Here is a 23,374-nt window from a genome sequence, read left to right on the forward strand (position 1 = left end):
TTGCATTGCTCATTTAGAAAGGCCCTCTTGTCTCTCCTTGCTATTCTTTGGAAATCTGCATTCAATTTCCTGTATCTTTCACGATCAAGGTTAGAGTTTCATTTTTTTTTTTACTTCGAGGTGGGATGCAAAAACCCTACCCTCGTTCCCCGCCTGCTCCTTGCGGAGAGCAGCGTTTGCAGCGGGGCGCGGCGCAGAGGTGTAAGACATAGGCAGCCACTTCCCGCCTGACGCTGATTGGCTCCCGATGAGCGGAGCGCTGGTCGGACCTGAGTGAAGACTTCGCTATTCCAGGTCCGCTCCAGAGTCAGGAGAGGAGCGTTTCTTATGGGTTTTCAGCCACTTGGTCTTGGGCTCTTGGTTGTGTGCTATAACTTGGATGTTTTCTTCGTGTTTTCTGATGAGGAGAAAGAGACAGAAAAAGGAGAAGGGAGAGGGAGAAGATCGTGTTGAAAGAGGAGGAAAAAACAAAGGAAAAAGGGAAGGTGAATGTTTATAGTGTTAGCACAAAGTTGAGAGCAGATGGGCGCTGCTGCTTGCACAAAGCACCTGTCCCAAAACTATATTCAAGAATTCACTTAACTAAAGTCGATGGAAATGTTCACCCTTCCTCTGAGTCCTTCTAATGGCAGGACTCACAGCTGGATCTGAAGAATCACCAGAAGAGCCAAAGTTATATCTAACATTGCCCACTGTGGTCTAAATACAAGATTCTCAAACTTTATCCCGGTGTTTATAATCCCTGCTCCCGTACCTGTTCACGTCTTAGGCCCTATCTGCAGAATACGTGGAGAGCAGTATGGCTCCCCCCCCCCCCCCGACTTCTGGAAAATGTAGTTTGTTAAGAGAGCTGAGCGCTTTTAGGAGACCCCTGTTTCCCTCGCAGAACTACCTGCGGGGTGGGGTGAAGCAGGGCCATAGAATCATAGAGTTGGAAGAGACCACAAGGGCCATCCAGTCCAACCCCCTGCCAAGCAGGAAACACCATCAAAGCATTCCTGACAGATGGCTGTCACCATCAAAGCATTCCTGACAGATTCCTGACAGATGGCTGTCAAGCCATTGAGGGGTGTGGCCTGGGGAGAGTTCTGAGAACAGCAAAAGACGTGGAGGGCCACATTTCACCCCCAGGGGCCTGAGGTTCCACTCCCCTAGTGCATAGATTACACCGTCATTTCTCTGACTGCTAGCAGAGATGGTCAAAGACTGTGCCTTCACGTCTGTTCTCCAGTTGCTGAAGTGTTTCCTTAAACTGGATTAAAGCTGGGATCTAAAGGGCAAATATCCTAATGATTTTTTATTTATTAATGATGGTTTGTATTTATTCAGTGAATTGCATCCATTATCAAAGAAAATATAGTTCCAGTGCATTCTTTTCTTCTGAGCTGAATTTCTTTGTTGTTGTTTTACCGGCTGAATGAACAACTACTTAGGCGGTGGAATAAACAACTCAACAACAGTGCAGTTGCTGCTAAATTAGATGTCCTAATTTACAGTATTTATCTTTTTAGTCATTAGATGTAGAACATGAACTTCGACAGAGAGCAAAAGCGTTTATACGGTAGCGTGGCCGAGCGGTCTAAGGCGCTGGATTAAGGCTCCAGTCTCTTCGGGGGCGTGGGTTCGAATCCCACCGCTGCCAACAAAATTTGTTTTATATTTTTGTCCCATTCCGCATAAAATATCCCTTGGGTATACTTTGCTCCCATCTTTTAAATTACAGCTGTTGAAGGTAGTAATTAATGAGTCGTTACTGGGTCAGTTGTCAACATTTAAAACAAGTATTTGCTGGCGCTAGATTTTACCTAAAGCAAATGAAATCAGGAAATTTACTCTTGCACAGGCCGCAACACATTATTAAATGAATGATTAATTAAATTAATAACTTGCTGTTCCTGTGTGTAAAATAAAATCTCACGTTGTTTCTGCCCGGTTTCGAACCGGGGACCTTTCGCGTGTTAGGCGAACGTGATAACCACTACACTACAGAAACTTACACGCCCACTCGCCTTCCTCAATGCTCCCTAAATCTAATCGCAGCACTGGTTTTTTTGTTGTTTTAGGAAATTTAAGGATTGCCCAGGATTTAGATATGGCGATGCTGAAAACTGAGTGCCTCGTGACTTTTTAAAAGAAAGTTAAAGTTATGTTGTGGATATAGAATGCCGTTATCATATAATTTAGAAAATCTAGAAAATTGGGAATTAGACGCTGGGCCACGCAAATACTTCCACGAAAGCCGCTTTCTTTGTCCGGCAGCAGCAGCAAACTCCAGCAGTAAATTTTGTACCCAAAAAAACTATGTTCTGAAGTATATGCTAAAAAGGAAACCAACCCTTAGATCATCTGCATTTGGTCTATGTCTTCCTCTTGGTTTAAGTGGCGGGAGGGCCCTTCTTAGTTTTTCCCACGGCAATCACAAACTTTCCCCCGTCACTCAGAGACATTACACAATCCACATCGTAACTTGACCCCTCTTTTAAAAAACACATCATCTGCTGCAAACAAAGTTAGTTTGTAACATGCACTACTTGTTTTTTTTAAAAAAGTGAAAAAGACGACATGCGCGTGCCCAAACATAAATTTTTCGAGGGAAACATACTTTTAAAATTCGCAAAATTGCGTACCCGAAAAAAAATGGGCTCGTCCGGGATTTGAACCCGGGACCTCTCGCACCCAAAGCGAGAATCATACCCCTAGACCAACGAGCCACTTATTGGTGACTTGGGCTCAGTAAAGTATTTGAACCTCGCATGTAACTTTCTGTACTGACTACACACAACTAGGCTATTAACTTCCTTGTTTTGTTGTTTTTTAATATTCGCGTTATGCTACCACCTCTACTTTTTTACTTTCATCGTTCTATATTCCCCCCCCTCTTCAAATCAGTTACCGGTAACAGATGGGAGTGCGGAATGGAAGTGCGGTCTGGTATAATATGTCCTCGCTCTCTGGATACTTAAAAGTTCTCGTATTACAGCTTTGCCCAATAAATTAATATATAGTATGTACATCAATCATAACTGCAGAAATGCTACCTGAGGCTGCACTTCTGCTGACGCTTATATGATAGTAACATATGAGCAGACTTGCATCGGACTGAACTGTTTAGTCTGGTATCTATAAGCAGCTCCTTACCCTGAATTAATGTCAGTAAAAAAGGGGGGGGCAATTTATATAAATCAGGCAACGCATTTATTTTAATATATGAGCCGGAAATTTCAGGATATGTTAATCTGAGATTGGGTGGTAACAAAATCCTAAAATCACTAGTTAGACTTCTTAAAATAATCCACGTAACATTGTCGATTTAAATAAAACATTTAGTGAACGATTGCAAAGGAGATTTCAATGTACCAATGCAGGAAAAGGATTGCCCTGTTCATGACGATTTATATAAACGGGGGAAAATGTAAGGCCCCAGCGAGATTTGAACTCGCGACCCCTGGTTTACAAGACCAGTGCTCTAACCCCTGAGCTATGGAGCCTACATGTTAAACATGGTGCTGTTTCCTGTAGACAAAGCTCCTTGCCGCTTGCGTGCTGCTGTTCCTGCTTCAAAGTGCAATGGTAATTTATGTTTCCACCGATGCTGAATCGTGTTCGTTGGCTATTACAGGTGAGCTCCGCAGTGGAATTCGCCCTGGAAACCCTGCAGGCGGCCCTTCTCCTGATCGCTGCAGGCAGCAGCTTCAAAAGGCAGCGAAATAGCGAAACAGGCCGGCCTTCGCTCTGCTCACGTAACAAACGCGGCGGGGAGGAGGGAAGTGGGGAGATTGTGCAGGAACAGTGCCATCTGCCGACTGGAACGTGTAATTACAAGCGCCTGGTTCTGGCGTGTGTGACGTCAGGCAGGCCACTCTGCTTAAATCTCCTTTTATACAGGGCTCCTATATTTATATTCAAAATCAAAGTTAGTGGGGAGGGCGATAGTGATATCCGGCTCAGATATCAAAATTTTGTCCTCGCTTAGGGCAACCATATTACCAAAGTCCGCCCCTGATAGGTAGATCATTGGCCTGAACCAGCAATGTTTTCCTTGAGCCCGCCTTGAGTCTCCGTCTGGGGAAAAGGTGCCCTAAAGTTTAGTTTTGTTGTGTCTTCTGGAAACCTGAGCTTTTCCCCTAGTCAGCAGATACCTCCCGATATAGAAAAATCTTACAATTCCTATAACACCTCCCTCCTATACTGATAGTTCCATTTTGGCTACATGCTGGTGCATATGAATCAAGTCCATCAAATCTAATCAAAGGGTCAATTTACTATAAATATTTTTGATTGGTAGCCTAGCCTTAATAATCTCTGCTCTGGTAACCTCCGAGTTAGACTACTGCCATCCTTTATACGGGGGCTGCCTTTGAAGACAGGTTTGGAAATTGCAGTTTGTGCAAAATACAGATTCCTCGATTGCCTCAACTTCCAAAAATTGCTTCCTCGACTGCTTTTCTCATCTAGTTCCCAGTCCATCTCCAGGGTAGATCCAAGTGCTGGTGCTTACCTTTAAATTCCTTCATGGCTTGGGTCCAGAGTCATGGACAGGTTGCCTATCTCCAGAGTTTTCCTGCACTGAGATCATCTTCAAACACCCTCCTTGGTTTGTCTCTGACTTTGCACCATCTCACATCAGGTACACATCTGTACACACTACAGCTTTAAAACGCATTCAAAGCACATTCCCCCCCCCTCAAATAGTCCTGGAAACTGTAGTTTTCCCTGAGCTATAGTCCCCAGCACATTATTATTATTATTATTATTATTATTATTATTATTTAAGAAAAATCAGTTATAGAAAATAATGAGAAAAAGAGAGGAAAGTGCAAAAAGAAAGTAAAAATAAAAATATAATAAGAAAAACTAAATAATGTGGTCCACTAAATATAATCAAAACAAAATAAAAAATAAAAAAAATCCTTCCAGTAGCACCTTAGAGACTAAGTTTGTTCTTGGTATGAGTTTTCGTGTGCATGCACACTTACACTACCATACATTATTATATAGATATACAAGTACTATTATTATCCTAATACAATTATTAGGTAAAGGGGTAAAGGTACCCCAGACCGTTAGGTCCATTTGCGGACGACTCTGGGACTGCGGCGCTCATCTTGCGTTACTGGCCGAGGGAGCCGGCATACAGCTTCCGGGTCATGTGGCCAGCATGACTAAGCCGCTTCTGGCAAACCAGAGCAGTGCATGGAAACTCCGTTTACCTTCCCGCCGGAGCGGTACCTATTAATCTACTTGTACTTCGTGCTTTTGAACTGCTAGGTTGGAAGGAGAATACAATTATTAATAACCTACTACATTCTGTATAAACTTGTTCCAATTGTCAATGTTCAGTTCTCATCACCCTTCAAATATTTCAGTTTCCATGATTCTTGAGGGGCAAATGAACTTTATGTTGTGCACGCAGCCTTAGTTCCCATGTACTGTATAGTAACTAAGACATCTACAGAGAGATTTCTGCACTTGGGGGAACTTCCTGCCTCTGGAGTAGTTGGATGTCAAAAAAGAAGCAATGAAGGAACTTAGCATACCAAAGCTCTGTGTATTTCCACTCAGACCAATTGCTTTCTAACGTAGGCCATATTTTAATTAGATGCTGTCCTCGCGTCCTAATAGGGCTTTCCCTAGCCTGAAAGGTAGCATTTGTTTGTTACCGATAATATGTTTTAAGCTGTTTTTATTGCATTTTGAAATTGCTGCAACCTGTTCTGAAACCTTATGGTGAAGGAGGTCAGGGTAATAAATCAATTAAATAACAATAATGCGAAGCCAAGTAGGGGCAGGGAGGGGCAGCTGCCCCCCATCAACAAAAATCAATAAAAATACATAGCTAATGGAGGTTCGCGTGTCCCCCCAAAAAAACAAAAGGCCTGCCCGCCCCTACAAAAAATTCTTGCTATATCCATGATGCGTACAAGATTGAATATTAGCCTTTGAGCAACAATCTTCTTCTGAGGAAGAAGGCATGGTGATATCAGAACCATATGAGTGAGAAATGGCTAATGGCTGACTGTAATGATGCCAAATGCACCATTACAGTTATTTAAAATATGTCAGTAATTTTTAAAAGATTACTTCATCCTCCCCACCACCACCACCATCAAGGGGAAAGTCCAGAGAAGTTTCCTTCAGAGAAAAGATCAATACACACTTATGATGTTTCTGTACTAACCGATTTATTTACAAATGTACAAATTGAGCAAGGAGGATTACAGAGGCACAGAAGCAAGTACACAGGAGAGCAGTTTTAGGGTCACAGCTGCATCAGGGCCATACAACCCCGCTCCCCCCCAAAAAATAAGCTCAACCTCATAGCAAATCTGTCAGTCAAACTGTCTTTCAAGACTCCTTGCCCTTGCTCAAACTAAACAAACTAGTTCCATCCTGCAAATGGATGGAATTTGTAGGCACATTCCAAGGTCATATTTAGATAATGAGCAACTTAAGCACCCATTGAACGCTTCCAACCATGGCTAAGCCTAGGCAGAGAGCTTGAATTGTATGAAGGCAAAGACAGAAAGAGAGAGGGAGGGATTGGGCCATATCCACAGGTACTGTTTGCAAAGGCCTTTCAACAATCAGCAAGTTTCAAAATGCTCGTCATCACTCCGTGCTGCAGAATTTTAAAAAGGAGGTATAGAAAACCAAACGACATATGTATGATGCAAACCGTTCAAGAGCTGAAAGGAGACTCCGTAACTCAGAAGGGACTCCTCTTCCCAGATGAGACAATGCACATCTCTAGAAATGGTTTTCAGGGTTATGCTAGGAGGTCAATAGCCTGCCTCCAACAAAGAATTCTGGGCATTCTAGTTTGGTGAGGACATTGATAAGTCTCTGGTAGGGACCCGTCACATTCCTTGCAGTGAAGGAGGAATGACTTGGGTCAGTTTAAGTCTGTGACTCACAGTGAAACTTTGGTTCCCAAATGCCTCTGGGCTCCTGAACGCCGAAAATCCGGACGTAAATGCTCCAGTTTTCGAACGTTTTTCGGAACCCAAATGTCCGACGCGGCTTCCACTTGAGTGCAAGAAGCTCTTGCAACCAATCAGAAGCTACACCTTGGTTGTCGAACGTTTCCGAAGTCGAACGGTCTTCCGGAACGGATTGCGTTCGACAACCGAGGTTTGACTGTATGTTGATAGTCAAACCGATGCAGTGCAGAGTAAAGAAATGACAAAACCTGACACAAAAGCCATAGTGTAAAATTTGAATCCAAAACATTAATGTTTCCATGTGACGTCAAGGAGAGAAACAGGAGAATGTTTTGCCCGTTGTCGCCAATACAATACTCATTCTGCATTAATTAATGGTAATTTAAAGGGTGGTTTGTGAAACCACTCTGCGAGAGGAATTAAGGTCTCCTTAACAAAGTACAGCTCCCAGAATGCTTTGGCGGGGGGAAGCCATGACAGTTTAAAATGGTATCATGGCGCACTAAAATGTATAGTGCAGATGTGGGCGCAACTAGGCTTGTTCTCTACATGCCTTTGAGTAACCTAGGGGCAAACCAACGGCCTTGCACGGCCCTTAGCTTTCAACACAGATTGGTAAGTGCCTCTTTCCAATGTTTTAAGCAGGAGACACACACCCCTGCCATCTTGCTCCACCCCCAGCGCATCTGAAGGCATTTCCCACCCCCAAGCACTTTTCCTGCAGCCGTCACAACAAGGTTATGTGACTACGGCGCCCTCCTCGGTGGTCGCCCCCAGGGACGGGCGCCTTGGCATCGAAAGCAAGCGCGCAAATAATGTAGCTGCCCCCCCTCCCTTGGAACGAAGCACCCTTCTGCCCTCAGGAGCAAAGTTTAATGTAGGTGACAGTGGAGCAAACGGAGAAGAGAGGAAACACCCTCTCCGTAAAGGCGACGTTGAAGGTGAAAATGTGCTGCATGTTGTCAGCGTTGTAGAAGGACACCTCTTCCCCTTCGTAGTCCAAGTAAACCCTCACTTTGTGGAGCCTCTCGGGGATGAAAATCGGGGTCCGCTTGGGGACCGTGACTGCCCAGTACCGCCCGCCCGTTTGCTGCAATGCCCAGATGCCCTCTTCGGGGCTAAACTGGGTCAGGCCTTTCCTGCGCACCGACTCCTTGGCCACCCCAAAGGCCCAGCCGTCGGCGGACCCCACCTCCACCTCCCAGTAATGCCTCCCCGACTTGAAACCCTCGGTGGACAGGACGCGGGAGTTGGTGTCGAAGCGCTTGGGGTTGTCAGGTAGGTCTTGCTTTCTGCAGCCCATCCTCACGCCCTTGAGGTCCGCGGAGAGGATGAGGAGGTGGTTGGCCGTCTCTGGGTCCAGGAGCAGCTCCTCTAGGAGGCAGGATAATAAGCGTTAAGTCGACACCCCCGCGGGAACAACAGCGGAAATTAACAGTGAGGAAGGGCATATGCCAGGCATCCCTCAGTGCAAAGCATCTGGGCAAACAATGACAATACCAAGGAGGTTCATAGATATACAGGCAGTGCTTTCTTCTGGGGGGAGGGGGCGCAGGTAATCTCTGTACTTTTGTCCATTTAATGTATTTATTTTCCCCGATTTGAGCTATAATAAAATTGCAATTTTCTTGAGTCAAAATGAGAGTACCCCTAAACATTTTTAAAAGAGAAAAAAGCACCGGGTATAGGAGAGGAATCCCTTCAGGAACTTCCCCAGGTTGCTATCTGCCTACCTGTTCTCAGGCAACGGGGATTAAGGAGGCAGAGGAAATATTTAGAGACTTTAGAAGAGCCGAGATGGCTTTGGGATTGCTCTCCTGTACTATTTTAGACATGTGGTTTATACATTTATGTGTGTTTAGCTTGTGCACTTATGAACATTTATTCTATATTTGAGACCTTAGAATTTCATAGAATCACAGAGTTGGAAGAGACCACAAGGGCCATCCAGTCCAACCCCATGCCAAGCAGGAAAACAGGTTTCTATAACAGGTTTCACGATTCGGACACCCAATGCCCTTTTAAAATGTGTTGGAGGGGGCGTTATTGGGTCATTGTTGTTGTTTTTTATTCTGATTATGTATTTTGTGCTTTTATCTTGTGAATTCATCTTGCGAACCTCCCCGAGACCTGCGGGTATAGGGCAGTAGACAAATTTAAATGATGATGATGATGATGATGATGATGTTTTAAATAGGTTGTGCTGGGATGAAACACAGAGACATAAGATAAATAAATTAGGATCACAGCATACACTGACTGCACATTCAACGTACGTTTAAACCACAGGACTCTCCCTCCCTAAAAATTCAGAGAACTAGTTTCTTAAGAGCGCTGAGAATTATAGCTCTGTAGCAGGGTGTTTGTGTGTGTGTGTGTGTGTGTGTGTGTGTGTGTGTGTGTGTGTTAAACTGCACTTCCCATAATTCTTTGGGCAAAGCCACACGATTTAAATGGGAGTTGAAGGTGCTTTAAATGTATGGTGTGGGCATTTCTGTCCTAGCTTGTTCACACAGCTCAAGCACTTTCACTTTGCTCCTCCCTCAACTGAGCTGGGAAACAAACCACTATATACATAATCCCTGACAGGTGGCCATTCAATTTATGGTTTGAGTGTTCACCACCTTCTGCCCAAAGCCAATGCAGCAACCATGAGCTTTTGAGCTATGACTGTATTCATCAGCGACATTACTGAAAACAGAGAATACAGGAGACTGGCAGAGGTTTTTATTAAATGCCTTGAAAAACTACCCTTGAAACTCCTTTCTGGATATACCGGTACGTATTAACTTGCGTGCCCTATACACACAACGTCTGCTTTGCACATTCAGGTGTGTGATCTGGTTCTTCAGAAAGTCTAGCTGATTACCAGCACTTACCTTTCTCACCTTTCCCCAATTCATCCCGCAGGTGATCTGAAGGAAGAGGAAGCCCATTAATGAAAATCGGGGCTAATCAGGAACAGCAGAAAGAGATTCTGTCCAATAATCATATGTATGTACATATTATACTATACAGTACCCACTGTTTTTCATTGGGTACACAGAATTTTTTCAGTGTGTGTGTGTGTGTGTGATTTAATTTAACTCCTCTTACAGTTACAATCAGCACACTCGATATGCATATATGCAAACATGTACACAGAGACCCATATAAGAGAATGGAAACGGTTCGTAACCTCTGTGTCATAAACAAATATTGTCAATGGCATATACCAGTCTTTCCCAATCTGGCACCCTCCAGGGGCTGATGGGAGTTGTAGTCCAAATTATTTGGAGGGCACCAGCTTGATGAAGGCTGGCATAGACCCACTTGTTCCATGTTACTGATCTGCCGGTTACAGCTGTCTGCACCAGCTGATTGTCGGGGCTTGCAAAACCATGTGCACAGGGCTTCGTAGGTGCTGCTGAACAGGTTGCCTGCAACCTATCCCCCCCCCCAACTCTGCTGTCTCTTTACCTGCCCCATATCTGATGCCAGGTGTAGGGCAGGTGGGCGAAGCTAAGCCAAACCGACCTCACTGGCCAAATGATGGGACCAGGTAGGCCCAGAGGCCAGAGGTTCTCCACCCCTGTACAGTAGTACTTCGGGTTACATACGCTTCAGGTTACATATTCCGCTAACCCAGAAATAACGCTTCAGGTTAAGAACTTTGCTTCAGGATAAGAACAAAAATCGTGCTCTGGCAGCGCAGCGGCAGCGGGAGGCCCCATTAGCTAAAGTGGTGCTTCAGGTTAAGAACAGTTTCAGGTTAAGAACGGACCTCCGGAACGAATTACGTTCTTAACCCGAGGTACCACTGTAGTACAACATTCTGATTCCAGCAGTGTCCTCTGGGAAGGCCGCAAGCAGGACATGGAGGCAGCTGCTCCCCCCCCCCCCCCGTTATTGCCCCCTCCCTCTGAACATGGAGGCTGCTCCTTACGGCCACCATGATTAATAGCCTTTGGTAGAGGCAGCAAATCCCACCCCTGTCCGGTGCAAAAGAGGAATACAGAGCAGGCCTCTTCGGGAAGAGCATCCCACAAACTGCTGGCTAGCAGGTGAATTTGTCTAAACCCTTTTGGAAAATCCAGCTAGCGCAGAGGCCATCGCTGCACTGCAACAACGCATCCCGTTAGTCCAGGCGGTAGTCAACCTTTTTATACCTACCGCCCACTAATGCATCTTTCTTGGTGGTAACATTTCCTTACCGCCCACCAGTGCTCGATGGAAGGAGGATTCACCTTGTGCCGCAGAACCCCCTACCGCCCACCTAGAATCCTGCAACGCTCACTAGTGGGCAGTAGGGACCAGGTTGACAACCCCTGCGCTGGTCAATTAAGAAAGCAGTTCTTTCAGGCTGCCATCAGTCTTCTGTAAAATCAATAATGCAAATTGTTACAGAGACTGAAAGAAACGGGTTGGCCTCTCACTGAGCATGCTCTGTGTGCTGGGCGATTGGCACCCCATGCCACAAGCCAAAGCTGCCGCTTTCGGATGCTAAAATACCAAGATTGGATTTGAACGGAGAGGTGTCGCTTCTCTTTACCTTTGAATTTCTTTAGCACTCCCTTGAGGACCACGGTCTTCAGAGAGAAATTGCAGGTGTGGCCCTTCATGTCAGAAGAAACGGGGACCGGCCTCTGACATTTAAGGTCATCACTTCTGACAGGTTGCGAAAATTAGAAGAGTTACTGAACCGAGAGTTACGACAGACAAAAGAGCAAAGCTTTGCCTCCCAGTTTAAGAGGGGTTGTTTTTTGTTTTGTTTTGCTTTTTACATATGAGGCTTCAAGGGTTGAACTTCACCCCGGTGGCTTCGCTGCTGCACAAATAAACAAGAAAACAACTCTTCCTTTCTCCCTAGCCCTCCCCGCACTCCCTACTTCTATCTGAGAGCTGCCAGCCTGGCTGCCTATGTAGGTGATGGAAAGCTGAGATTGCGAGGGTGGAGACGGATCGTATTCACACCCAAAGTGGTTATAAGGAGCCTGGGATTTGTAATGACCCGAGAGAGTCACCTGGGCTGCAGCCTGCAGCATATGCCTCTGAGACTCTACTTCCCTGAATGGCTGACACTGACCTTTCAGTTGGTTCATGAACAAAGAACAAAAGGGGGGGGGGGTGAAAATGCAGCTCCATACCTGATTAGGGCACTTGTCACATCCTGGAAGAGAAGAAACAGGAGAGGGGAGGGAAAGAGGGTTGAGAGAAGAGCAGTCATCTAACACGTTTCATTTAATTTCATTTTTGAATTAGAACCGTCGACTTGGAAGGGACCCAGGGGGCCATCTAGTCCAACCCCCTGCAATTGCTTCCCGTTTTATTCACATAAATTCCAGAGGCAATGGGTGGGATTCAGCTAACCAGTCGCGTCAGCAAAACCCCGCACAATGATTTCTGCATGTGCAACAGGGCTTCCCCCATCTTCTCACCCCACCCAGCAATCAACTTGAACGGGGGGGGGGGAGCGTCAGGGCGGGTATCGGTTGCAGGTCAGCAGTAACTCACAAGGTGTCAGTGAATTTAACTCTTTCAAAGAAACAGCAGCTCAGGCCTAGTGAGCACAGCAATTCTTCCCCGTAGCTCTTGCCCCAATGAGGCAGTTGCGAGGATGGAAGGTCCTTGCCTTCCCACAGCTCTCTAAGCCTCCTCCTGCCCTGGGTCTTTCCCAAGCAACCTGAGACTCCGACGCCTTGTCTGTCTTTGCTCCACCCTCTTCATACCTCTTTGGGTTCTGGGAGACCAGAGGGGAGCTGGTCACAGCAGGAGGGGAAGACTCCCTGGATTCTTCCACAGCCTCTTGGTCCACCTCCTCTCCAACCTCCGCTTCTGCCTCTGGGCTTCTCTCTGCCACAGCCTATTCCTGCTCACTAAAAACCTGTTACCTCTTTAGCTTCCGACACCTCCTCCTCCTCCCGGTCTGCTCCCTCTGGCCACTCACCGTCGTCCCACCACCAATCCCCGGGCTCTGAGCCTTCTTCCCCTGGGGGTGCCCAAGAGGGGCCCCCAGCTGCTGCCTCCCACCACACCTCGGCATCCAGCCAGTCCTTGACACCCTGGAACAGCATGCAGGGGGAAGAGAGGAGGAGTGTGTAGAACCAAACGGTGAATATTTGTTCCTTAAGGCCTGTAAAGGCCATCTTGGTAGTCAAGATAACCCCGAGACTAATTAGTAGTAGTTGCTGCAAGAATGAGCTCACTATGTTTATCTGCTTGCTTTGATATACGCTAATTGGCCAGCTTTGATGCCACGCTTATCTCTGTTGTCTTGGGATGCTTGGCTATTGGCCTAGGAAGAGGAGACAGAGTTAGATGCCTGCCACCTGTGGACCGATGGGAGATTCTGGCCAAACTGACGTATGGCGTTTTTGTCAGTTTGCATTTCTTCGTACGGAAAGTATTGATGTGATACGTAGAGATCTTTCCTATTCTGATTAGTTCAAGAGGGTCCTAGAAGGTTTATTTCTATGTGAATGAAACAAGAAGAAGGTTTTTTGTTTGTTTGTTTTGTTTGGGTTACATTTCTTCTGGGAAGCTGTGTACAGCCGACTGCTTCTGTTATGTTTCTGTCTGGGTCTCACTCACTTTCTGTTTTTCTGTCTCTTTGTTCTCATGTTCTGTTTCTGTGTGCTTAGTGTTAAGGTTTAGTCTTATTATAAGTTCTTTTAAGTGTAAGTTTTATTGTTTTTTGCTGCAACTGGATTTTTATGGACTGTGGCAATCCTGATTGTACTGGATTTGTGACCATTTATGCTCATTTGCCTTCAGTAGAAAGTAAAGCTCTGCTGGATGAAGTACAATTGCCTCTGGTCTGTGGTTTGTTTTTGTTTCCGTTTTTTTGGAAACTCTGCTACGTGTTTAAGATTTTTCCTGCTCCCCCTTCATGGGTGACAGTTTTCTGTACAATTAATGCATAAAATGTTTGCCCAGGAGTCGAAAGTCATGACAGTCACTTGCTGTTTCTGTGTTTGCCCCTGCAGTGTATCTTCTGCAATCGCCAACCAGGGTGTGTGGGGTGAGCTATGGGGTGGAGCTGAAGCCTGCTCGCAGCATTGGATCCCAGCGTCAGAGAGGGGCATCCCTCTGGCATTTCTGGCATCCTTCTTTGGTATCCCTGCATCAAACCACTTGACACAGGTGTTATGTATTCTGTGGTCTGTGTTTGCCTGAGCTTGATTCTGGACCAGGCACCCCCAACCTTCGGCCCTACAGATGTTTTGGACTACAATTCCCATCATCCCTGACCACTGGTCCTGTTAGCTAAGGATCATGGGAGTTGTAGGCCAAAACATCTGGAGGGCTGCAGGTTGGGGGTGCCTGGCCTGGACTAAGGATTCTGAGCCCCTGTGTTCCAATTCGATACATGATATCCAATCACAGTACATATCAGGATTTGGGCCTCTGCCATTGGCCCTTAAACTCTTGAGTCATGATTCGCAGCTTGGAAGTTTAGATAGCCAATCACGTTGGGAGTGGGCGTGCCCCAGGCCTTCAGAAATGTATCCAAGCAGTTGCTTTGCCCCTGTTGTCCAGTTCTGTTAGTTCAACAAAGGTTCTTGCTGTTATCACTGTGACTTGCCTCGTGGGAACCCACCTACACTTCAACAGGCACCTCCTTTGGGCCTGTGGATCAGGGCAAGGGTCGTTCCATCTGGCAAACCTAAGCGCTTGCCCTGACGGAAGGATCGCCTTGGTGTATGGCATTCTAGTTTTCGAGTCGCCACTCCATCTGGCTGCATCCACCGCCATATAGATGCAGGAGTCACAGGCGCTTTTTCAAAGGGTTCTTCCACTGCAATTCCCAACAGCTAACTTCTGTGTATTGCGGCAGCTGTCTGGAGAACGGCTGGAAGCCGGCAGAGAGGGTGTCCAAGTGTTTAGTCCACAGCCACCACACCGCCACCAATGCTCATGCCAGGATTGCCCACCATTTGTGGAGTGGTGGTTAAAGTATAACATGGTCCTGGTTCGGATTTGATAGGTAGAAGACAGGGTGCAGCAGCAGGAGAGAAAAAACAACTCTGTTGGAAAAGGGGTGGGATGCTGGCAAAATTAGAGAAAATACAAAATTGCTTTTTGACTATATATGTTTAAAATTTTGAAAGTTAATAAAAGTGTGTGTGTGTGTGTGTAGTGGTCTTTCTCATGATCGTGATGATGTCCTTAGTACAGTATGCTATGTATAGAAAGAGACCACAGCCCAGATTTCTGGGCTACAGCCATCCTCAGCAAGGAATGCTGCAGCCTTTAAATAGGTCAAAGAAACTGCTTGGCATGGAAACATTAGGTGCAACTTGAGAGCGGTGGCAAACAGAAAAACCAAGGCTTAAAAATCAACACCACAGAGCACAGTTTTTCTGCAGAGCAATTTTCAAGTGACTGGGGTGAGGGGGAGAATTTCTCTCCCTCCCCCCCCCCACGATACAGAAATCAGAAAATATTGTTTCTGAATCGAAAGAACCTCAGTCCTGTTTGAATTCAATTTGAGGGGATGTCAGGGCGTCCGACATTCTTCCTAAATCCCTGGCTCCTCTGCTTTTGACAGCTGCTTGATCCGCAGATGTTAGCAAGTAATAATGCTTCACTTTGTGCTGTAAAAAGCTTCACCTGCAACTCTCAGCACCCTTAATGAAGAGTTGTTAGGAGACCCCCGCCTCCATGACCTACAATCTCCAGAGTGGCTTAACAATCAATCCTTCTTCCCAGGGAACTCTGGGAATTGTAGTCTGTGAGGGGAATAGAAGTCTCCTAACGACTCTCAGCACCCTTAACAGACTATAGCTCCCAGAATTCTTTGGGGGAAACTATTTGAGACGTGGGTGGCGCTGTGGTGTAAACCACTGAGCCTTGGGCTTGCTGATTGGAAGGTCGGCGGTTTGAATCCCCGCGACAGGGTGAGTTCCCCTTGTTCAGTTCCAGCTCCTGCCAACCTAGCAGTTCGAAAGCACACCAGTGTAATTACATAAATAGGTACCGCTGTGGCGGGAAGATAAACGGCGTTTCCGTGCGCTGCTCTGGTTTCGCCAGAAGCGGCTTAGTCATGCTGGCCACATGACCCAGAAAAACTGTCTGCGGACAAATGTCGGCTCCCTCGACCAGTAAAGCAAGATGAGCGGCGCAACCCCAGAGTCGTTCGCGACTGGACTTAACTGTCAGGGGTCCTTGACCTTTAACTTTTTATGACTGTTTGAAGTGGTATCATGGTGCTTTAAAAGTACAGTGTGAATGTGGCCTAGGAGACCACCCTAAATGTCAATATTCTGGTCAAATCCAGCACTGCCAAAGCAGAGATAACATGGCTTTTACTTTCCATGAGGAAAGCAACTTCCTGAGGCAAGGTTTCTAAGTACTTGATCAAGAAAGTACAACAGGTCATGCGAGTTCTGCAAGTGTGCACGCATCCAGACGTCTATCATGGCGCAGTGTGTCAGATACTTTATAGGCGATGCTGGTGATAATAGGCTTGGCTTTGCACAAAGTCTCTGGGATGCAGGCGTAATTTTTTTTTTTGGAAAGTCTTACCTTGAGGAAATCGAGCACTGGCTCTTGGATTTTCTCTTCCAGGTCAGCAATGAGTTTGTTGAGGAGAGAAATCTCCTTGGAGAGCTCGGTGATGTTCTCGTTCTGCCTCTTGTTGATGCCCTTCTCCATCTTGTCCAGCTGACCCAGAAGAAGCTGCTCTTGTTCATGCAGAAACTGGCGCATCCCTTCAAATTCAGAGAGGACCTTCTGTCTCTCAGTCTCTATAGTTTTCTTAAAGGAACAAAAACCAAGATTGCCCGTTAGCGGAAGGGCTAACGCCACCAAACAGTCTCAAAACACAACTTTGGGGCCAACTAATGTCAGAATGGTGTCAATAAAAGGGCCCTTCAGAATGGTGTTTTTGGGGTTTGGGGTTTGGCCGCTTGCCTCTTATAGATTCTAACCGCATCCACACAGGATCACAGGTTTTTAAGGGACCCCTGGGTGTCATCCAGACTGACCCCCTAAAACCTGTAACCTTACCATTACTCTGCCTTTAAAAAGAGCCTCTCCTTAAATTACTACTGTCGTGTTTTGGGATGACAGCCAAACTTACACTTTCCAATACATGTTGCCATCACTTTCCTTATTTCAAAAAGCATTGTGGGATGTAGGTTTGTTGCTTACAAGCTCCAAATCCACTTTAATCATGTAACCTGAATTTGCCGGCATGCAATTTGAATCCTGCCCCCAAAATAGCAGCACCTGGGAAGCATCTTTTTGCTTCCACAAAGGCTGTAGAATAGATAGAGAGTAATGATAAGTAAGTAAAAAAATTCCTTCCAGTAGCACCTTAGAGACCAACTAAGTTTGTTCTTGGTATGAGCTTTCATGTACATACACACTTCTTCAGATACACGGAAGCTCATACCAAGAACAAACTTAGTTGGTCTCTAAGGTGCTACTGGAAGGAATTTTTTAATTTTTTATTTTGTTTTGACTACGGCAGACCAACACGGCTACCTACCTGTAACTGGATAAATAAGTACAAACAATAGATGGCAGCAGAGGATAAGGAACAGAGTAATAATTTGCAAAAATTACAAGGCACACTCCTAACCTTTCACCTAGTTTGTCATCTGCACTATAAATTTATGCTCTGAGTCTGTTATGAGTTGAAACTGCTTTAACCAGCCACGTAACTAAGGTGCCTGCCCATGAAGGCAATTGGCACACAGAAGAGAGGTCTTTGGCTGTGAACCTGTTGCTCTGGAACTCATCCAGATTCCCCTTGTACTCTACGGCCATGTAACCCAGAAGCAATGTTAAAGCACATTTATATTCTCTCTTCTGAGTGAGGACGTAGCCAAAGACTTCTGTTCTCTGTGCAGTAATGTTTGACTGTGGGTTTTCAAATTCTTGTCATGCGCCTTCGAGAGTAGCTAGATGGGCAGACATGTGCAGCGCATGATAATGCTTATCTCTGCTTTACCAGCTCCACACTTCATCGCAATATTAAGCTGTTATGAAAGGCAAAAAGAGCAGGCCCCCATTCAACACTTTTCAGCTCTGTTATATTATATACCCACCAAAAGGTCTTGGCTTTTCTTGTCGTCCTGTGTTTTGAATTCCAGAAGCTCTTGTCTCTCTTTTTTCAAGAAATCCAAACGGGTCTGAATTTGTTCCTAAGATCCAAAAACATAAAATTGTTTGTTTTTTTTAATTATTATTTAAAGTTCCTGCATTGTTTGTGCACTTTGGTATCTGTTCTGCAGGAGAAAGTCCAATCCATACCTAGAGCCACCAAACAACTTTTATACTGATAACTGAGAGATAGCAGTCAGTTGGTCCCATCGCATATTTTTGCTGCATCAGGCTGCAGTTCACCATCCGTATAAAAACGGCATGCGTTTTGCATGCAGAATATTACAAGTTTAACATCCAGCTGGTAGGGGTTGGGAAGACCTGCTCTCCGAGAAAGACTCTGGCTATGTATATATATATATATATATAGCCATAAAAACAGTACCAAGCTAGATGGACCAGTGGTCTGTCTCAGTTTAAGGCAGGGCCCAATGCTACTAATGAGAAGGAGTTGCATTAAGTGGGAATCCAAGCGCAGAAATCTTGGTGGGACAGTGATGCAGAAGGCTTAGCCTCAAGAATTTCTGCTTCTCGAGCAACTACGGCATTCTGTTTATTTACTGCATTTCTATCCCAGCTTTCTTCCAGGGGGGTGAAGCTGCTCTGCAATAATTTGACCCACCTCATCCTTACAAAACAGCCCCGTGAAATAGAGTAGGCCGAGAGATTGTGATAGTCACCCATTTGGGCTCCATGGGTGAGTGAGGAATTGAATCAGGATCTCTCCAGTCTGATAAAAGTGGGAAATCCTATTGGCAAGAGGAATGCCAGGTTAGGCAGAATTCATTGGACCCTCCAGGACCACGCCATCCCTGACAGCAACTTGTATTTTTGCAGGGATTTGAGTATGTAGGTAGGTAGGTGTGTGTGTGTGTGTGTGTGTGTGTGTGTGTGTGTGTGTGTACGCACACAGGCAGGGCCGGATTTAGGTTTGATGAGGCCCTAAACTACTGAAGGTAATGGGGCCCTTTATATGCCCAGCTGTCCTTTGTCAACAACAAATTGTCGATGTTTTTTGTGTTGGATATATGCTATGTGGTAAATTTATGGACCTAATAGGTATATAAAGCCATTTGCACATGTTGCCACGCAACCAGTCCATGTAGAATGTAGGCACCCTATATATAGAAATGAGCAAACCAGTGATATTTTAGGGAGCAGTCTAGCAGGCGGGGCCCATCACTTACATCATAGGAGCCTATACAACACAAAACACTGTTGCTGTATGTAGGTTTTATTTAATTTGTTTTTTTATCTTATATTTTGGAAATGTACATATAGTGGGGTTTTTTCCCTTTAATTTTTTTGGGGGGCCCCAAGAGAGTGGGGCCGTAAACTATAGCTTGTTTAGCTTATACGTAAATCTGGCAGTGTGTGTGTGTGTGTGTGTGTGTGTGGAGTGGAATGGAGTTGCAACTGCCAGTGCCCATTAGGGTTGCCAGGTGTTTCAAGCCAGCGATCCTGCCTCCACTCAGAAGCTGAAAGGAGAGAAAGGCGATGCAGTTGTTTGCCTTGCTGTTCCACCTAGCAGCACTAACGCCCACATGACAAGGATTTATTACACCCCCAATGTTTAATTTCTAAAATTAGATGCTTCTGGACTCAAAGCTGCAGTCTCAGACTTGGAGGAACGGGCAACAATTCTCACGTAGGCCACTGCCACAAGGATGATTGACGAGGGGGATGCAGTCCACAGTTGGCTGTGTATTATTTCACATGCTTAACGCTGATGGATAGCCTACCGAAGACAGGTTATGAAGCTCAAACCTAGTGATCCCTGGCTTGGATGAGGTCCTGCTTACCATTTTAATGCGTTGACCTACAATAGACATCAAGGAGTATTAAAAGGAGGGTCATCTTCTCAATGTGCTCAGGCTAGCCAGAGTGATGAACGTTAGAGTTGCTGGAGCTTTTTAGCCATGGTTAAATTTTGTTAATGGGATGCGGGTGGCACTGTGGGTTAAACCACAGATCCTAGGGCTTGTTGATCAGAAGGTCAGCGGTTCGAATCCCCGCGATGGGGTGAGCTCCCATTGCTCGGTCCCAGCTGCTGCCAACCTAGCAGTTCAAAAGCACGTCAAAGTGCAAGTAGATAAATACGGTAGGTACCGCTCCAGCGGGAAGTAAACGGCGTTTCCGTGCACTGCTCTGGTTCACCAGAAGCGACTTAGTCATGCTGGCCACATGACCCGGAGGCTGTACACTGGCTCCCTTGGCCAATAAAGAGAGATGAGTGCCGCAACCCCAGAGTCATCCACGACTGGACCTAATGGTCAGGGGTCCCTTTACCTTTACCTAAATTGTATTTCTGTATTTCTGTCGAGGAAGTCCATTCCTTTGAAGAACCTGTACCAGTGAAACGGGGAGACCTCAAGCTAGCCACCCGTTGGAGGACAGACGAGGACGTTTGAGAGACTTTGCTGTATACACAATATCTATGAGCATTCATTGTACAATCACTCTACAGCACATAGTATTGCATATGGAACTTTGCACTTTAAGAGTTGATGATATTTGGAAAGTATGCCATAGGCTACGCCTTTGAGGAGATACTTGTAGATATGTGTTAAGTTATGCCATTTTCTGTCAATTTGTTGGGATAATTTATTTTTTATAGTTCATATTTCAGAGTTTTTCACGGTTTTGTGTATTTCGTATTGGATTATTATTTCCGTGATTGTCTGCTGGTTTTTGCGCATCCCTCCTTCACCAGCTGTATATTCTATTTTAAGTAGCTATTTGGCACTGCACAGCCAAAGAGCAAGCTGGGCTCCTGCTCTCCAGAGAAACAGTGTCAGCCTGTGACCTTATTCCCACTTTGGGAACTCTCCCTCCCAGAAATAGATCGGGAATTTGGTTACTTGCTTAACCTTTTCCTTCCTGACAAGGACAAGCAGCACAGGTGCAACTTATGCCTGCCCTCTAATGGGAAATTCAAGCTGCAATCTATGCACCCTTACCTGGGAGACAGTCCCATTGAGCTCAATGGGGCTAACTACTGAGCAGAAATATCTAGGCAGGCACTGCCATGCTTGGCTATTCTAAGAAGCCACATCCAGACTAGGGATGGGCACACCTGTCCATTTTTCTCTCAGCTTCTCATTTTTTCTATTCTCAAGGCCTACCCTCCACAATTCGACATCAGTTTGTGCATTTTTGTAAACAAACGAAAACCCCGCCCTCATAAAAACTCAGCATTTCAGTGCAAATTTCCCCCCCACCGACACAACTTCGTATGCACTTTTGAATAAAATACACCTTTCTGCAAAGCAATTTCTCTTCTACAGTGCATTCCTTTTTACTATTTTCACTAATACTGTATATGCACTTGTATGCACACTTTACTCTAGTACATGCATATCTGTACACATTACGTGATTGGAGAACTGCGCTGCAAAATTCAGAGACGTGCAAATTTGGGAAGATTGCTGTGTTTTAGTTGCGTACTGCTTTGGAAAGTGCAAATTAGGTTTGCTTGTAAATGCAAACGGAATCAAATTCTCTATGTTCATCCTTGAAACCTGCAGCTTTCAGCTTTTGATACCAGTTTCTATCCTGTGCCTTTAACCAAAGTTCAACATGGAACTTTTACAGTTTAAATAATATTTATATCCTGCATCAGGGGAGAGAGAGATAATACTGCCTGGGTCCTATCTATCATATAGTAATGGGAGCAGGAGGGGGGGGAATATTTTCAGATCATAAACTCCTGGGCCCCTTGTGGACCAAATATGACAGGTGGGTGGGCTCTTATGTGATGATGACAACATCCTGAGGGGGCTCAGAGAGTGACAGACGCCTATGCCTCCCACTTTCGTTCTAGGCCTCCTGGAAAAGCGAAAACCAATGGCAGTCCCAGCCTGAGATCCGAGGGTCTGCCATCCCTTCCCCTCTGCTCTCCTCCACTCCCCTTCCACAAATTCTGGAGAGAGTTTTCCTCTCAGCTTTAGGGGTTGTCCTCTTAGCAGCAAACAATGTCCATCTAAAGGCCTTTGAGCAATCCAGCTATGGGCCACTCCCACCACACCTGCGCAGAACACCAGCGCATGCGATCTCTTACCTTGTATTCCTGGGCAGCCTCCTCTATGGGCACCACGGTGTGAGGCCTGTGGTCCCGAGACCGGTCGCACACCACGCAGATGGTCTTCTGGTCGTCCTTGCAGTAGAGCTTCAGGGCCTCCTTGTGCTTCTCGCAGAGCCCGTCCTCATCCAGTCCCTTGCCGCCATGCATGATGAACTGGCTGATGATCTCGGACATGTTGGCCAACTGCCTGTTGGGCCTGAAGCTCTTCTCCTTGAAAACCTCCCTGCACTGAGGGCAGGGGAAATCGCTCTCCAGGCTCTTCCAGCTCTTGGCGATGCAGGAGCGGCAGAAGTTGTGGCCGCACTCGATGGAGACGGGGTCCTTGAAGTACTCCAGGCAGACGGAGCAAGTGGCTTCATCCTGAAGGTTGCCCGGCAGGAAGACGGCGGCCATGGCTCCTTCCTGGCCGTCTGGAGTGCCGTCGCCTCTTCCTCCTCCTCCACCGTCTTCTTCTCCTTTAACTGCATACAGGGAACGAATGCTTGGCACGAAACACAAGGCGGGCCTTCCTGAGCCAGAAACCAGCTGGTGCCCCGAGGTCATGTCAGGAGTTTCTGGTTTCTTAAATTGGCAACAAGTCAGGACCGGGGAGCGAACTGTTTAGGCCTGTTCAGAGTTTCAAGAGAGGAGAGAAAAGGAGCAGCAGAAGGCCTCGTTTGGGCTGCAGACACAGAAGAGAAGCTTCATGTGCCCACGTGACAGGTGGCATTTCATTTGCCTCAGAAGGGTTAGGGATAATGATTCATTTCTAACATTAGAGCTGAGTAGGCTCCACCGTGCCAGAATAGTCATTCCTTTGCATCTGGACACTGTCCCCGATAGTCTCAGATGTATAAGGGGGCATTATTGGTTTGTTGTTTTGTTTTTAATCGCAAATATTTTGTGTTTTTATATTGTGATTTTATCTTGTGAACCGCCCCGAGACCTGCGGGTATAGGGCAGTATACAAATTTAATAAATCATCATCATCATCGTAAGCCTGGTTCTAAATAGCCACATGGGAAAGGCATTCTGTAGGAACCCAGGTGCACAGCTTCTATCACTGCTCCCCACATTTCGGGGCTGATTTTTGGTACTTGTAAACTGAGTTCAATATTATAACTTTGTGATGCCTTTTAGAGCAGGCTTGGGCCTTTGGCTGTTTTTGGACTACAATTCCCATGATCCCGGACCACTGGTCCTGCTAACTAGGGATGACAGGAGTTGTAGTCCAAAAACAGCTGGAGACCCAAGTTTGGGAAAGCCTGCCTAGCGGTAG

At 45.9% G+C, this 23,374-nt stretch overlaps 1 protein-coding gene and 4 non-coding genes across 6 annotated transcripts; 1 reads left to right on the forward strand and 4 right to left on the reverse strand.

The window, feature by feature from the left end:
* The first annotated feature begins 1,560 nt into the window (after positions 1-1,560).
* Positions 1,561-1,642, forward strand: TRNAL-AAG. Its single transcript has one exon. It is a non-coding gene; the product is annotated as a tRNA-Leu (tRNA).
* A 278-nt stretch (positions 1,643-1,920) lies between these two features.
* TRNAV-AAC lies at positions 1,921-1,993 on the reverse strand. Its single transcript has one exon. It is a non-coding gene; the product is annotated as a tRNA-Val (tRNA).
* A 646-nt stretch (positions 1,994-2,639) lies between these two features.
* TRNAP-UGG lies at positions 2,640-2,711 on the reverse strand. Its single transcript has one exon. It is a non-coding gene; the product is annotated as a tRNA-Pro (tRNA).
* Positions 2,712-3,415: 704 nt separating this feature from the next.
* TRNAT-UGU lies at positions 3,416-3,488 on the reverse strand. The gene has a single exon. It is a non-coding gene; the product is annotated as a tRNA-Thr (tRNA).
* Positions 3,489-7,760: 4,272 nt separating this feature from the next.
* Positions 7,761-22,790, reverse strand: LOC117042040 (E3 ubiquitin-protein ligase TRIM7-like). Of its 2 annotated transcripts, none has more exons than XM_033141487.1 (7): positions 22,093-22,790; positions 17,978-18,073; positions 16,449-16,679; positions 12,068-12,090; positions 11,473-11,585; positions 9,821-9,856; positions 7,761-8,315 (listed from the first exon to the last, which is right to left on the reverse strand). In XM_033141487.1, the coding sequence occupies exons 1-7, from the start codon at positions 22,657-22,659 to the stop codon at positions 7,801-7,803; spliced, it is 1,581 nt and encodes a 526-aa protein (XP_032997378.1). In that variant the 5' UTR covers positions 22,660-22,790; the 3' UTR covers positions 7,761-7,800. The 2 variants fall into 2 exon arrangements, with proteins under 2 accessions (XP_032997378.1, XP_032997377.1); XM_033141486.1 differs by having other exon boundaries at positions 11,473-11,588; positions 22,093-22,789.
* Between the last annotated feature and the right edge of the window lie 584 nt (positions 22,791-23,374).

The sequence above is a fragment of the Lacerta agilis genome, chromosome 2 (genome assembly GCF_009819535.1).
Source record: "Lacerta agilis isolate rLacAgi1 chromosome 2, rLacAgi1.pri, whole genome shotgun sequence".
Taxonomy (NCBI): Eukaryota; Metazoa; Chordata; class Lepidosauria; order Squamata; family Lacertidae; genus Lacerta; species Lacerta agilis.